Source organism: Panthera tigris, chromosome E2 (genome assembly GCF_018350195.1).
Source record: "Panthera tigris isolate Pti1 chromosome E2, P.tigris_Pti1_mat1.1, whole genome shotgun sequence".
Classification (NCBI taxonomy): domain Eukaryota; kingdom Metazoa; phylum Chordata; class Mammalia; order Carnivora; family Felidae; genus Panthera; species Panthera tigris.
In genome coordinates, this window is record NC_056674.1 from 33,431,956 (window position 1) to 33,448,608 (window position 16,653).

Genomic DNA, 16,653 nt, shown 5'->3' on the forward strand with positions numbered 1-16,653 from the left:
AACATATAAATGATGGACTCAAGTACTTACACTGTGAAGTAGTGATCAAGAATTTCTAGGTCAAAGCCTATGTTACAAAGGACATGAAAACCTTCATATTAGATCTCTTCAACTTATACAGCATTTTATAAACCACACGAACCCACCTCCTTCCACCATCCCCAAATGACAAATACTAGCCTAGCACATCTGAAATGTGGTTACTGTAGCCTTTCACTTGGATGCCAGAAGCAACCAAGAAGGTGGACTGGATTAAGCTGTCTCCATCTTTGCCTTCCCCAATCTTGACAGGGCTCAGCTAATCAGTGAGCTCACCAGGAAAATTATGGTAAGTTATAAACATATTAATGTAAACCAGAGGAGTGGGACTGTTAGCCCTTGAGGGAGATGACTATCCACAGAATTAGTGGCTTTTTCAAAAAAACAAACAAACAAAAAAATCACTAATCATTTTTGGTCCTAAAGCCTGGTGGTGCTCACCTACTACAAAGCATGAGCATGGTCTCGATCACTACTTGACACATAACCTTGTGATGGTTTGATGGGACCTCAACTAAATAAAATTGAACCTTTACTAACATAATTGCTCTTGGTCTAATTTTTTCAAGTCTAAATAGGGAAGAGTATGCAATGTACCTTTCAAATCACCCTATGTTCAGGAGAAAAAGCCTGTGATCACTACCATAAAGATATAAGAACTAATCAATAGTTCATTTCTGTTTATCTATTAAAAACTATAGCAATCTGTCTTAAGTAGTTGCATCTTACAAGATTTCCTTTTCACCAGACCTACCATCAACAAGTGTGCTACAAGGCATATACACAAAATACTTTGGCCATTAAGCTATGACACAGCCAACAAACTCCTTTGCCCTAGGAGTCTTTTTTTATTCCCCAAAATTTGATCCTAATTTAGTAGTGTTATTTTAAAGAGCTTTTAAAATTTGGCATTTTTCTCTTAGGCTGATAAAATCTATCCCCTATCCTGTCCTTACATTTCAGTTGATTCAAATTATTCCAAAATATTTTTGAAAAGGCTTATGTCACTTGCTAAAACCAAATTTTCGTTTCTATGGATATAAACTGAAATGACTAACTTTGCAATCCAAAGAGCTCAAAACCTAACAGACCCACTTTTAGAAACTTCCTTTACAGACCACTATTTTACCATGACTAAGAATGTCACAACACAAATAATTAATACCTCCATTATGTGAAGGAAAAATATCTCAATCAGCTCTCAATGGGTCTCTTTTTATACCAATTCCCACAAGTTTCCCTAAGGTAGCCAATTTTAACGACTCCTCGTATGTTTAAGGTCTGTTGCTTGCGAACAAAGGTCTGAACGTATCAGTATAAAATGTACAAGTCAGTAATATACTGGCAGCTCTGCTGTAGCACAATTCAGAGTGCTTTGTTTCAGGAGTTACACCTTGGGATCCATCAAGCAAATCTAGTTCCCAAAAATAACATAGGTTCCTCGTCACAAAAATCTAGAACACAGCCTTGGAGTATACCCCAACTATGACCTCAGAACAAGGGTCCCATAAACTCGACTGACCTAAATCTGCCATTGTCTTTAAATATTCATCAGCCTACGAGGGGGGAAAAAAACCAGTCCTCACCTGTAAGAATTTTCCAAGTTTAATGTGAAAAACAAAAATACAAATAGAAAGAAGTCCATACTCTTTAATGTTGTACAAAAAGTAGGAGTAGAACCAAAAGTAAATTAAACTTTATCACATTTGTTTACACCACTATCTAGTTCTTCATATTAACTTTACTATTCAAACAGAAAGTAGGTAGCAATTTAGGGATTGGGGACGAGATAAAAAACAAAACAAAACAAAACCAAAAAAAACCTTGTCTACCATGTTTATTCTACAATGTGTTATAGCTGTGCTCACAGAGACGGCTTCTTTTACTTCTCCACTGTGCAGGAATTCAGTTGTATATAAAATTGAACCTGAATTTTAGAAAGAACAATATCTTTATTAAAAACAGCATAATTTACAAAGTTTTTTACCTTAGATGATGATAAAGAAATGTGAACATTTCTGCCCTCCTTTGACATTATTGGCATTTTCTATACTGAGACATACTTTTCTCTCACCTGTCTGATCTTACACATTAAATAAGTGCTGTTAAATACTTACAACTAAAAACAAAATTTAAGAGTGTACATTTGATTAATTATCCACTAACAAGTTCCTTGTGGGAAGGAAAATTTTTATACCTCATCGTACTCTGCCATTCAGCACAGTTCCTGATACCTGGTAAGTGATGTCAGGGCTCTTTTTCCTATGTCATACTTCAACTTTTAACCCATCATCAGACCAAGAGGAGCAATAGATAAAGTTTGATTCATGTAACAAAATAGAAAGACCAATTTCCTAATCAACAAGGTTTCACAGAAAGCCAAAATCACTACTGGAAATGTTTTTGAACGAATATTTATGTCAGCATTTGCCAGGCGCCTGGCACTATTGTTAAGCACTTCAGATGCATCATTTGACTCACTCCTCACAATTCTATGAAGTGGGGACTACCACCCTGATTTACAGGTGAAGAAACAAGCAAACAGTAGTTTGTCCAAGGTCACACTGCCAGAAGTTATTAAAGGTAGAATTCAAATCCAAACACTGCCCTCAGAATCTATATTCTTAGGCACCACATTGTTCTGTGATCCCTATCCATAGAAGGCTCCTCAAACAGTACAAGCCAACTTTTTTTTTTAATGCACTTATCACTCTACCTGCCGAAAGAAACACAAAAAACCTCCATGTATGTCAAAATTCAAGACTTAATCCCACATACCCAATAGGCCTAACTATAGCAGGCTTTGAAGACGAAAGAGAACATATTACACCAAGAGATTCAATTCTCCACATTTTTATACAGATAACTTCCCTGGTTTTTATTATACACTGCTGACTGCCATTTTACCATCTCTTCTTTGAATGAAGACTTCAATCTTAACAGTAAAAACAAAATAAACCAGATTTGGGGAAGAGCACCGCTGGTACACTTCTGGTATTTACAAGAATGTCATGCTGCAACTTGAGGAGTCTGGGGACACTTTTTAGTCAGTCACATTTACTCTATGGCTTGTACATGAACTATGAATCCATCTACGTGTTAGTTTCCTTAAAAACCAAAATTCATAATTACCCCTTCTCAACCAGCTCAGAATATTTTAAATCTGGCAATTCAGACTAATCAGCCACAGAATGTTCAACTTTCTATACCTGCTCAGAAGCTGAGGGAGACTGGAAATGATGGGTCCATATCCTGGTGCATTGTCATATAATTCAAACAATGGTGCAGCTACAAGCTTGTAATTTTTAGGGACTGCAAACAAGGCTAAAATAAAATAAAACAGTATTCATTTTCTGTAAATTCTTATACAATCACTGCTTCTACTTCATTCATAAATTCATCACTCACTGGTTTTACATTTGAGAAACTTTTGAGGAATAAGGTAATTCTCATTAACACATTTTTTGGTTGTATCTTCTGGGCAAAGTTCATAGTTCATGTTGCTAACAAGTAAGAGCACCTTAGAAGTGCTGGCCCTGGGAACAAGGAGAAGAGCAAAGCCTCGGGTTTATAATTTATTAGTTCCATTTTTAAGACATGGAATAATTATTTGTTAAAATGTACAACAGATCTACATATGGTATTAAAAAAAATCAGTTCATCGATCATCTAAAATTTTCAGTTTGTTACAATGTGAGTATCAATAGAGTTATTTCAAAATGCCACCAAATGGCACTTTATGCTCTAGTTAAATTTACTTTCCCCCCTATAGCATGACTGGCACACATATAAGAAAAACTAGTGAATTCTGTACAAACATAGTATGTGCTTTTATTTTCAGAATAAATCCAAAATTTTAAGGAACGTGGAGAAAACACCAATAGAAGTATTCTTGAAATTACTCTACAAAAGTTTTTAGGTGGGTGCTTTCGAAAACAAACTAACTTACCTTTCTCTTGAAGTTGAACCAAAAACAACTTCTTATGTTCCTTAGGTTTTGTAATATGTGCAGGAATATACGGATACTAAAATAGCAAAAGAGAAGAATTTGTATTTGCCAAGACATCCCTTAATCAACTCCATACATTTATCAACTTCTTCCATTTCATATCTTACGATCAAATATCAACCTTTAGAGACTAAGTTCTCATAATCCCAACACAATTTTACTTAACATGTATCCTGTGGTTTCAATTATTTCTTTATATGTTTATTTCCCAATACAATGTATACTGTTGGGAGAACTAGAACCCCTTCTAGTCTGGCCTTTACCAAAACCTAGTACCTAACAGATGTTCTAATAGACAAATGCTTAATAAACACAACATAATAAGTAGAAAACCATTCAAGTCAATTAAATATGCAGTCGTAGGATTTACAGCTTGAGAAATTTACAACCCAATGAAGTCTGACATTAAGTACGGTTCTAATAAAAGTTGTTTAAAAAAAAAAAAATCACTAAGTTCAATTTTCTAGAATTCTGATGTGGACACATTTGCTATATTAAAAGTTTAAATATGGCCCGTGAGGCATTTGACAAGATGCTCCTCCCCCAATGATGCCACACACACACCGGATGCACACTTCAGGAACACCAGACGAGCAGTGGAAGGGGAGTCCTATCAGCTGGAGAGAATCAAGTTGCTTGTGAAAATGCAAAAAATATTTTGGAGAACTTAAGAGATTCTAAAGAAAATTAGAGAGGGGAGGCTACAATCTCAGAAAGAATTTTGACAGAGCAAATTTTAAAAGTCTGGGATACAGATCTCTCCTGCACCTCCCCATAATACATTCAGAAAAATCTACTTTGGCTTTGGGAGTTGTATTTGAGGGCAGGGCAATTGAAAAATGCTGAAAACAGATATAAGGGGAGAGTAGGATAAAACAGAGGCAGCCAAAAGAAGGTAATATCCCCCACATTTAATGTAAGAACTTACACTGAGAAGCTAAAGGTCTTTCCCAAGATTACACAAGTAAGTAGTGACATCAGGATTCAACCTCATCTATTCAACCATCATCACACCATGAAAGCCTGTTACTTCCCACTATGCTACCCCTCACTGGATTATCTCAGTATTCCAGTCAGAATAATTACACAGCACAGCCATCCCTAAAGTATGATGAACGAAGACAACCATCCCAGGCTTTGGAGGCTCCCTACATGATCATGAAAACCAGGCACTGGCAGTAACAAACAAAAAGGTAAGTAGTAGTTTGAATAGCACAGGCTATGGGAGACCTGTGGTTCAAATAAAACAGAAGCTCCCACACCATGACCAAACCAAAGTGACTGGCATTAATTACCCCAATTTTCTTCTACTTATGGCTACATGTTCCTTTTCTTTTAAACCTTTCTTCTCCAGTCTTCCTCTTGGTGTTTATTTTAAGCCAAGGGCACTTTATACAAAAAGACAGGGAGACGGTGTCATGCTCTTTTCCCACTGACACCTAACCACTATCCCAAGTGTATTAAATAAACATGTAACACCTACACACAACACCTGCGTTACACCTCATGGTAGCAGAGCCAACCCTAGGGTTCAGTGAATTAAAGTAACTGTCCTAGCACTTCGGTAGGGGAGATGAGGGCATTTAGAAAGTAGCCTGGAAAACTTTTATTACTGAGCTTCCAGTTCGATCAAAGAATGTTCAAGAAACCATAAAAAGTTTACAATAATTGTTTCATGTATCTTTGGACCAGAACTTCACTATTTCCAGATAGCGGATACTTTCTTAATAAGGCCGGGACAATCCTCAGGGAGTGAGTACTAGCACCAGCTTCCACAGCGCCTTATCTTCCTATCCTTCAGCTATACTAGAGAGTCAGAAGGAAGAGGACAGACACAATAACCTAATCTTTACTTGGTTGGTATTTTGTATGATTCTTAACCTGGAACACCACATAATGCAAAGAAGGTATCCAAGTCATAGAGCCTTGTCTACAGGATTCAGGATCAGAGGCTCTCGTCAGTTAAAGGTGAGAAAACTTGGACATCAGTACCATCATCAATCATTACAATGGATTAAAACACAACACATGTATTTAAATCCATGAGGTCATATGACACTTTAAAAGGTCAATGAAACACACTTTTTGTGCCCCTCATCACCCACCTCAGATCCCATCCCACTTCAGATTTCAGGGCAGCTGTGTTGGGAAGTGCTAGAAAGCTCCCAGCTTGCTGCCACTGTCTCAGTCTCTGCTTTTCAGCCTCAAAGCATTTCCAAAGCCCCCAAAAATCAACCAATGCTCAGACTCAACATGAAAGTGCAAGGGAGTTAATTTAACCCCTATCCAATGGGGTATGAATCTCCAGTCTTCCATCCTTCTAATGGAACAATTTGGTACATTCCACATGGTTCCTCACAGTCCTCAGCAGGATCCAGTTGCCCAGTTATAATAAAATCAATTATGTGCCCTTCTTTTTTTGACTATTGCTGTTTCTGGTTGCCCTCTCCCATCAGTCTATTGCTTTCTGGGATCACTTCCCAAACAAAATGTCTGTACCCAAGTCTTTGTCTTATTCTTTCTCTTGAATAACATCTTTGGAGGATACTAATAAATTCATTCATTCTTATGAAAAGACGCATCTATTCTTTCCTATACAAACTATACCTCACGGTAACCAAATAGTTGATGAGAGAAGTTTTCCTTAATAAAACTACCACAACCGTAATGAAACCCAAAAAACTATTATCAATGAGCCACTAACATTACAGAAAGAGACAACCAGACATTAAAAAACTTCTGATGGAAGTGCACGATACCATCGGTGGCAGCCATCCTCCAAGATGACCCCCACGGTCTCCCGGTATCCACACCTTTGTGCAGTGCCCTCCTACAACGTACCATGTTGGCTTGTGCAACCAATAGCATACAGAAGTAAGTGATGGTATGACACTGTCAAGATCAGGTTATAATAGACCACAACTTCCTCCTTGAGCACTCTCTCTGTCACTATCTCTATATCGGATCTCAAGCTCTAGTGGAAGCCCGCTGCCTTACTGGGAGTTACACTGTGGAGACGCTCTCACAGTAACAGAGAGGCCTAGGGTCAACACCCAACAAGGAACTGAAGCCTTCAGTCCAACAGTCCAGGAGGAGAGGCCCGCTGACAAACACATGTGTGAACCTGGGATTAGATCCTTCAGCCTGAGTCCAGCCTGGAGGGGATGCAATCCCACTGACAACCTGACCATAACTTCATGAGACCATGAGCCAGAACTACACAGCTAAGCAGCTCCCAGATGCCTGAACCTGAGAAATGAAGATAACGAATGTTTGCTGTTTTAAGCTGCTAAGTTTGGGGATCATTTATTATGCAGCAATAAACAATATACTGCCTATGGTAAATAAGCCTTGCACTCCCTCATCAGCCAAATCCAGCCTCTTGATCTAACTACCAGTTTATAGCACAGAAGCCAAAGAGCTACATGTTCAAGGACAACAGGCAGATGCAATCAGCAATGGAAACACAAAAGACTTTAAATAGCTTGCTTTCATTAACAAATAAATTACAAGGAAAAAAAGAAGTAGGAAACCAACCAGCCAAAAGAGATTTAAGAGACTATCCTAATTTAAACAAATTAGAAAACAAAATAAAAATAAAACTTGAAACTAGTCAAGGGATATACATATTTAATGAGCTCATGGAATAATTTATTAATGTGAGAATGTGTATTGTGGTCGTGTTTTTAAAAAGACCCTTGTGTTTTAGAAATACATACTGAAATATTTACATTCCAAATGATACCTAGGATTTGTTCCAAAATAATCCAAGGTGAGAGCAGGGGAAATGGGGTTGCAGGTGAAGTCTGACCATGAGTTGCTAACTGTTAACCTGTGGATGACAGGTAATGGGATTCATGTATTTTCACTATTCCTTCTACTTTTGTATGTTTGAAATTTTCCTTTAAAAGAACAAATGCTTGGCTTTTTCATTTTTTATCTAAATTAAGGAGAGAGAAAAGAAAATTTCAAGTCAAATTCTACTACACTCTTTTCAAATGGCTAGAATTAAATTCGTTTTCTACTTACCCAAATGCCCAGCAAATGTAAATGAGCACTGACCTGAGGAGGTTCAAAATTTGGTCTCCACCAGTTACCAATGCAGTCATCAATGACCCAGTCCTGCAGGACTCCATCTTGACGACCCAGGATCTGTTAAAAAGAAATAAGACACCCAATAAACAATCCATTTATATCCTTCTTTTGTGAAAATATAGATTTCCTCTTTATGACTTTTTATCTAATATTACCTGTGTCACTTGGCCCAAGACATACACTATTAGTTCCAAAATGGCAATCTAGCATCAACATAACTATACAGGACCAACGAATCTGTTGTTACATCCTGACCACACATGGAAAACCAAAGGTGATGAATTACTTACATCAGCTAATGCCATACATACAACAGTGTTTCCAGAATCAAGCTGAGGCTTATGTAAATCACCCACCTACCTAAATTATAGAAAAAAGTGTTCCAAATTCACAACTCTCATTTTTATAAATCTGTGCAGCATTACATTAGACTTAAGTTATTTTAATCAAAATCACACTCCATACATTTTTATTGGTCGAACATGGTTCTACAAGGTTTACCATGAGAAGTTCCCTGTCCCACTTTCCCAATTTCCACTGGCTACAACTTTCAACTCTTAGCTGTTTTCCAATACTTGCCTCTATTTTTACAAGCATTCCCCTTGTTTTTAAATAAACTGTTTAAGTTTCAGAGGGTTGCTGGAGAGAAGGTAGGCAGGATGATGGGATAAATGGGTGATGGGTTATTATTGTTGTAATGAGCAACTGATGGATCACTAACTTCTATTCCTGAAACTAATATTATACTACATGTTAATCACAATTTAAAAACTTGAAACAAACGAACAAAAAACTGCTCCAGATTTACTGAAGAAAAAAAAAAAAAAAATGCAAAGATGCTACAGACTTCCTATATATCCCATACCCGGTTTCCCCTATTATTAACATCTCATAATAGGACAGGACGTTTGTTACAACTAAGGAACCAATACTGATACTTTATAATCAACTGGAAGCCCATACTTTATTGCGATATCCTTAGTTTTTAACTAATGTCCTTTTCTAGTCCCAGAATCTCCTCTAAGCTACTACATTTAAATTATGCACAATTTTTCCCATAGACTGTAACAGTTTCTCAGTTTCCTTGTTTTTGATGATCTTCACAGTTTTAAGGAACACTGATCAGATATTTTGCAAAATGCTCAATTAGACTGGGATTATAGATTTTGGGAAGTTTGGAGAGGAAGACCACAGAGCTAAAGTACCATTCTCATCACATCACATCAGGGCACGTTCTATCGGGAGGACTTTTCACTGATGTTAATCTTGATCACCCGACTGAGGTAGTGTTTATCAGGATTCTACACTACATTTACACTTTCAATGCATTCTTTTTGGCATTTGTTGATTACCTTATTATGTTTTTATAAACCTAAAGAAAAAAAACCATTAACACCCTCTACTGTGGGTGAGAATTTGGATCTCAAAAATTACATCCTCCATTCATACTTTCTCCTCCACCATTTGATTAAGTTTATATTCAGTACTTAAATTACCGTAACTAGGTGAATCAGACACACCAGAGTGTTTAGTAAACCGTAATTACATTTTGTTACTACGCAACTAACCTTTTCTTTCAGAGTTAATAACTATCTCATATATCCCTATCATTCACTATCACTACTTCATCTCCACATTCTCCCAAGAATTTAAATTTTTCTCAAAACATCAAATTTTCTATCACTTTCATTTTTTCCTAAGACACTTTTGTTTTGTTTTGGAGAGAGAGAGAGAGAGCACACACACACAACTGGGGAGAGGAGCAGAGGGAGGGAGAAGAAGAGAGAGAGAATCCCAAGCAGGCTCCACATCTAGCTTGGAGCCCAATGCAGGGCTCAATCCCATGACCCCAGGGTCATGACCTGAGCCAAAATCGAAAGTCCGACATCACTCAACCAACTGATCCACCCTGGCGCCCCACTGACAGACTTTCTATATCCTCCACCACTCTGTAGATGCTCTCAGCCCAGCCTCACAGTTGGAGGCCTAGGACTTCCCTTTTCCTCTTTCCTGTGTTGTTAGATCCTCTCTATATTCTGAATACTGTATCTTCTTAGTTTTTTTTTCTTTCATTTTGGTGATGAACACCCTCCCAGGAAGTTCCCGGGAGCTTCCTGGGAAAAGGTACAAGAGATATATTTCTGGAAACTGTAGGTCTAGAAATAAATTTTTTACCTGCACATTTGATTTATGGTTTGATTAGACAGAAAATTCTATGACACAAATCATGTTCTCTCAGAATTACAAAGGCATGTTCCCAGACCTTTTAACTTCAGTGTTATTTCTAGGAAGACAATACCATTTCTAATTTTGATGCTTTGGATTTAATTCCTGTCTCTCCTCCCCTCCCCAACTTTGGAAGTTTTTAGGATCTTCTCTTTATCCTTACATACTTAAAATTTCAGGAGCGCCTGGGTGGCTCAGTTGGTTGAGCATCTGACTCGATTTTGGCTCAGGTCATGATCCTGGGGTCATGGGATCGAGACCTGTGTTGGGCTCTGCACTGAGCATGGACCCTGCTTAAGATTATCTCTCTCTTCCCTCCCCCACCATCCCTCTATTCTGCCCACATGCTCTCTCTCTCTAAAATAAAAAAAATAAAATTTCATGATGATATGCCTTTGCATGGATCTTTTAACATTCATTATAGAGGGAAGGCCAATAGGTCTTTTTTAATCTGAAAACTCATGTTATTTGCGTTTGGGAAATTTTCTTGAGTTATTGTTTTGCTATTCCTCCTTTGTTCTATTTATCTATAATCTATTCTGGTCCTTCTAGAATGACCCACTAATTTTGTCTTTTCTTACCTTTGTTTTACCTTTTCATTCTACTTTCTAGATTTTGCCAATTCAATCTTTTAACCCTCTACTGAATTTTTTGTTTCTGCTAACATTTTAATATCATGGGTTCTTTCTTGTTGGCTGAATAGTCTTTTTTATGGCACAGTGTTCCACACATGAGCTATCTCCTTTCATCACACCAAAAATACGAGTCATAATTTTGTTGCTGAGTTTTCTGTTTCTGCTGACTTTCATTTGCTTCTTTTACTCTCTTTCTTCTTAAGACACTTTCTCCAAAAGCCTGGCTCACAATTAGGGGTAAAGCAATAAGATGCTTAACTATCACCCCTCTGTGATAGGATCACACTGTTCTTTGGGAAGATTCTCAAATACTATCATCTGGAGGGTTGTTTGTTTTGGACTGGCCACTTTCTCCAGAAACAAAACCTCCAACCTTCAGCCCAGGGTATGTATGTAAGCCTAGTTGTCACCATTTTATGAGTCTAGTAGAAGTCTAGAAGTCTCACTACTGAGGATGTAAACTCTCACTTATTCTCATCTCCTCTACTTTTTCAATGCTTAGTGTTCTCTGAGTGAATAGCTACTGACAATCAATCACCAGCTAGTCTTTGTCTAACTGTACAGAGTGGGGAAGATGACCTAGATATAGAAATATGTCCTATACAAACTGTCAATCAACCCAGTTTTCAGTCCATGCATGCCCCCACTTTCATGGGCACCTGGCACTTCCAATCCTTCAACCTTTTGCTCTGTAGTGCTAGGTCCTGGACTACCTTCCTGTTGAGAGTTTCTGCTAAGACACATGTGACTTGCCCATCTGCTTTCTAGCTCCTAAAATTTCTTTTTCGCTTTTGTCTCATCTTACACTCCTTCAATCCTACTGACTTTATATCTTAAATAAAAAAACAAAAACTCTTTACTTCCTTTTTGGTGGAGTTTTGAGAAGGAGCTGAGCTAAGCAACTAGGTCCAATCAACCACACGTGAATGGAAGTCTAAGCACAGCACAATATTTAAAAGTTACAATGCACTAGAAAAAATACTGGAAAGATAAACCAGTAGGTCAAAGTGGTAGAATTACAGGTGATTTTAGCTTTGTTTCTCCTTCTGCTTTTCTGTATCTGCCAAGGTTTTGGCACAAAACGTATATTAGTTTTGCAATTAAAGAGGGAAGGACTGCATGCTAAAAAGTGAAAACAACCTGCAATCTCAAAAATCTCGAGCATCTATATACATTTGGCCCCTAGTCTTTAGAGGCAGACATTAGAGTGCTTTTAAAAGGTGGCACAATTTGAGTGAAGGTTAAAAGATAAAAGTGCAAAAACGAAAATAGGTATTTAACAGTAATCATTCTCTTGTCAAAACCCTATAGCGGTCTACGCTGGAATAATACTACATTCAAATCTCTAGCCACATGACATACTAGCTATAAACATCAAGCAAGTTACTTGAACCTCTGGGCCCAGTATCCCAATGGGTAAAATGGGATTAATAATAGTACTTCCTCCAAGGGCTATTGTGATGGTTGAAGGAGTTATTGCATGTAAAGCACTCAGAACAGTGCCTAGCACAATAAGTACTCAATAAATGTTGGCTTTTATTAACCATTATTGTTACAACAACATTACAACAACAAAAAAAGTTAAGATAAAGCACAAGATCAACTTGCAGAAATTAAACATTGTAGTAACACTGTTGTTTATGTTTTATTTATTGAAAACTATTCAAAATAAATTTATCCTTTCCACAAGAGATAAAAAGCCTAATTATCCATTAAGTTGGTGGTATTCAGGGCAAGAATCAAACTGCAAAAGTGGTTAAATGGAAAAATACCTCTGTCATTAAGCGTTTTAGTCCTTCAACTTCATCTTCTCCAGGGTTAAGTTCACCACCAGGTCTGTATAAAAGTTAAGAATTTCAGCTTTCAACTTAATACAATTTTAGGGTAACAGGAAGAAAAAAAAATAATGCTTAATTTCTATCATGTAACTGAATAACACATATTTCAATGTTGGCTAAGGCAATCAAAGCAAACAAATGTAAAGGGAGGGGAAAGAATGTGCTAGAAAGTTGAATTCATTGTATTAAGTCACCAGACTAACAGTACACAAACCCTAGTTTTAAACAAACAAAACGTGTAACATAACAAATATAACTGCTGGCCATGAGTCCATCCCAATCTCTTCTCTCTGGAAGCTATCTGGTGAAAATGGATTCTAGAAACGCCCAGAGAGGCAGTGGACCACATTCTTTAGGTCTGAAAAATGGGACATTTTTCAAGAATTCCTATCTAAGGATTTGACCTTTTTGGTATAATCTGGTCAAATAGTTGTGGGCTAAATGTATAATACTGAGAGATTTATAAGTTTAAATGATAAAACTAAATAGTTATCTATAAATATGTAAGTCATTTTAAGAAAAATAAACACTATTCATCCTAAGAAAGAAATAATATCAATTGTTCTTGGTAATGCTACAATGATACCTAGAAATTGAATTTGGACTTATTTGCTGTACAGGGCTTCTATCAGGCTCAATTATTAGCAATATACAGACACATGCAGATTTCTAATTAGGCAATAAATGAGCACTACCCTGGAGGAAAATGACTTATGAATTCCTCTTTCTGAAGACTCCATTAACAGTAGTGTTTGCGGAAATAAATGACTAAGGTCTAAAACTGTATTCCAAAGCTGCATAAAACAGCAATCCTAAAAGCTGTCTTGCTGTTAATTTCCAGTGACACTTACAATTTGAAGAAAGTTGTGCCCAGCTGCAGCAGTAACACATGTGGTAGCCGGTGTTCATGGACAATCAGAACCCCTTCTACGGTCCTTCTCATTCCAATTTTATCAAATTCCTCCCTCATGCGCTGAAATCTGGCTGCAACAGAGCTGTCCTTCTCATAGAGGGGCTCTTTTGTACCAAAAGTATAATTGGTAAGAGGGTACCTGTGATCCAAAGACAAACATCTCATGTGAGAACTGAAGACAATAATTTACCATGACAGATTCCAACCACGGATAAAGAAACTATGGTATAAAAGTGTATATGTTGTACTCAGAGACACAGGATTTGTCCCAAGTTACAAGGCTAGTTAATGTGACAGCAAAGATTAGAATCCAGCTCTCTGGACTATAAAGTCAGAGCTTCCATTAGATCAAGCTGCTACCCACACTTGAACTTTCAACTATAGACAACACCATCCTTAAGGCCCTCAAATGCTTAGAGAAGTGGCCACCTGGATGTCTGATACTCCCCTGATTTTTTATCACAGCTGCCATACTACTATTGACAACCTAGCTAATGCTCCCTAGGACTCCTCTACCAATCTAATCAGAAATTCTATTAACTATAGGTGTTAAAGACTAATACCTATTTTTCTACAAGATGAGCCACTACTTTCCATCATCTCTTCAGTTAGCAAAGCAGGGACTTCTCCATTGTACACCAAGCATTATGCCCAGTGCCTGATACAAAGTAGGCATTTATGCAATATTTCCTAAAATAAAGTACATTGTGGGGAAGAGGACTTGTTTTCAAGTTAGATTATAATGCACCCTGGTGAAATGAGTTCACATCAGTGATTTTTTTTCTGAATACTGTATTTATACAGGAGAGGAAACATTCTGTAAATTCATCAACCCACAACTTTTTAAAAATTTTTTAATGTTTATGTTTAAGAGAGAGAGAGAGAGAGCACAAGCAGAGAAGGATCAAAGAAAGAGGAAGACACAGAAAACTGAAGCAGGCTCCAGGTTCTGAGCTGTGAGCACAGAGTCTGACACAGGGCTTGAACTCAAGAGCCCTGAGACCACGACTTTGGCCACAAAGTTGGACACTTAAACTGAATGAGCCACCCAGGCATCCCCATCAACCCATAACTTTAATGGGGCAAAAATAAAAACATTTCACCAAGTTAATTCTACGTAGTAATTCGATGCAAATTGGTCCAGGAATAAAGTTAACTCAAGAGAAAACCGTGAGCCCTAGCTCTAATTACCAAAGTAATCCAGAAGCTGTGCTTTCACATGAAAAGAAAAAAAAAAAATTACCTTTTCCACTTCATGGAAATCTTATGAAGATGTTTTGAAGAAGAGATATGAAATTAAACTGCTATTATGCTAATGTAATAGCTAGAGATATTAGCTTGTACATACACCACTATCTACCTACAGATTTAATAAACCTAACATTTTTATTATCTAACTTTCCAAGCCAGCACCTGTTTTGCCAAATAAAAACAATAACAACCACCATCTTTTCCATTTCAAATCACTGTTGAAGGGAATAAGTTCATTTATTTGAATGTAAAATAGAGAAACACTTAAAGTTTCTCATGGAAACACCAGTATCAGTAAATTCTTGTACCTTATAAATACTGACCAGTATAAACTGGCTCCTTTCCTCCATTAGGGTCAGCACCACGGTGGGTCACAAACTCTAAGATATTATTTAAAGCAAAAAAAAAAAAAAAAAAAAAAAAAAAAGAAAGAAAGAAAGAAAAGAAAAAGGATATTCTGACAATCTCTTGATCAAGACAGAGCCCAAAGAAAGAAAGAAAAGAAAAAGGATATTCTGACAATCTCTTGATCAAGACAGAGCCCAAACGCCAATTACCCGCCACTGCAAGATGACTTTTGTCAGTGACATCGACACGCAAGGGCTTGAAGGGCTTAAACAGAAAAGTGTTGAAAATAAAAACGCAGGCCACAGTGGATTCTCTGGGGCTGCAGGCTGGTCCCCTCCACGGTCTGAATGAAAGCCCAACCCTAACAGAATCCACCCTAAGCTGGGGCCTACGCGGTGGTTGACTCCGGTCGCTGCGGCAGTCAATGCCGCAGGTGAATGCATAGAGTAAGCCAGCTAGTTCTGAACACGGGAATAAAATGTGCTGCATTCAAGAGCCCAAATGCAATTAAGCAGTTAAGAGAAAAAACCTAAACCTAAGCTTCATACCGAGATCTCGAAAGCTTACCGCTACAGAAAAGTGAAAACTGCAAAAACGATACATTACACCATTCATACCAGATAAAAAACACAAAAACAATACCACAAACGTGATGTGAAAACAGAAACCTTGGACAGGAAAAATAAACACACATTTTCCAGTAGGTTACCTCTGGAGACGTGGGGAGGGGGTGAGTTCAAAACAAACTTGGGATTTTCCTAGAATGACTGAATGGAGGGGCAGGGGAGCAAGCCTTCTCTCCAGAAAAGGAAAACCCTCCTCCCAAGTAGGACTCTAACCCCGTGGCGCCCGAGGACCAGGAAAGGGCCCCGAGGGATCTTCAAAAGCGCGCGTCCGCGAGCGGGACTGGAGATGGTGGGGAGGCGTGGAGCCCGCCGAGGGCCAGGGACGCGCCAGAAGATCTGGAGTCTTTAGGAGCGCTAAAGAGGAAGGGAGTGCCCGCGAAGGCAGCGCGCTAAGGCCAGGCCGCACTTACAGATTGATGGTTCGCTCCAGGGTGAGGGGCTTCGTCTGCTGGATGTACTTGTTGCCGAACTGGTTGACCCCTCGGGGCCAGCCGGTTTGTGAGCGATTGGGCGGCACCACGGACATGCTGACTAGCTCGAATACTGGCGGCGAGAGGAAATGGGGCAGGCAGGGAGACTTTCCCTGCGCCGGGAGCGGTTATTCGCGTTCTCCTCAGCAGACGCCACCCGCCATTAACATGAGAGCGCAAGAGGAGGTAAAGGCACGCCGGAA

General features: G+C 38.3%; 1 protein-coding gene across 1 annotated transcript; it reads right to left on the bottom strand.

Annotated features, from left to right (window-relative positions):
- Positions 1-1,626: 1,626 nt before the first annotated feature.
- On the bottom strand, positions 1,627-16,642 carry NUDT21 (nudix hydrolase 21). Its single transcript, XM_007090184.3, has 7 exons — positions 16,391-16,642; positions 13,694-13,894; positions 12,777-12,840; positions 8,111-8,200; positions 3,989-4,064; positions 3,249-3,363; positions 1,627-1,966 (listed from the first exon to the last, which is right to left on the bottom strand). The coding sequence occupies exons 1-7, from the start codon at positions 16,504-16,506 to the stop codon at positions 1,945-1,947; spliced, it is 684 nt and encodes a 227-aa protein (XP_007090246.1). The 5' UTR covers positions 16,507-16,642; the 3' UTR covers positions 1,627-1,944.
- Between the last annotated feature and the right edge of the window lie 11 nt (positions 16,643-16,653).

Excerpts from the sequence above, each read along its gene's own strand:
- NUDT21 (XM_007090184.3), bottom strand. The coding sequence starts at position 16,506 with ATGTCCGTGGTGCCGCCCAATCGCTCACAAACCGGCTGGCCCCGAGGG. Across the intron at positions 13,895-16,390 it reads CTGGAGCGAACCATCAATCT|GTACCCTCTTACCAATTATA; the intron begins GTAAGTGCGGCC and ends TTTGGATCACAG. Across the intron at positions 4,065-8,110 it reads CAAATTTTGAACCTCCTCAG|TATCCGTATATTCCTGCACA; the intron begins GTCAGTGCTCAT and ends TTGCTATTTTAG.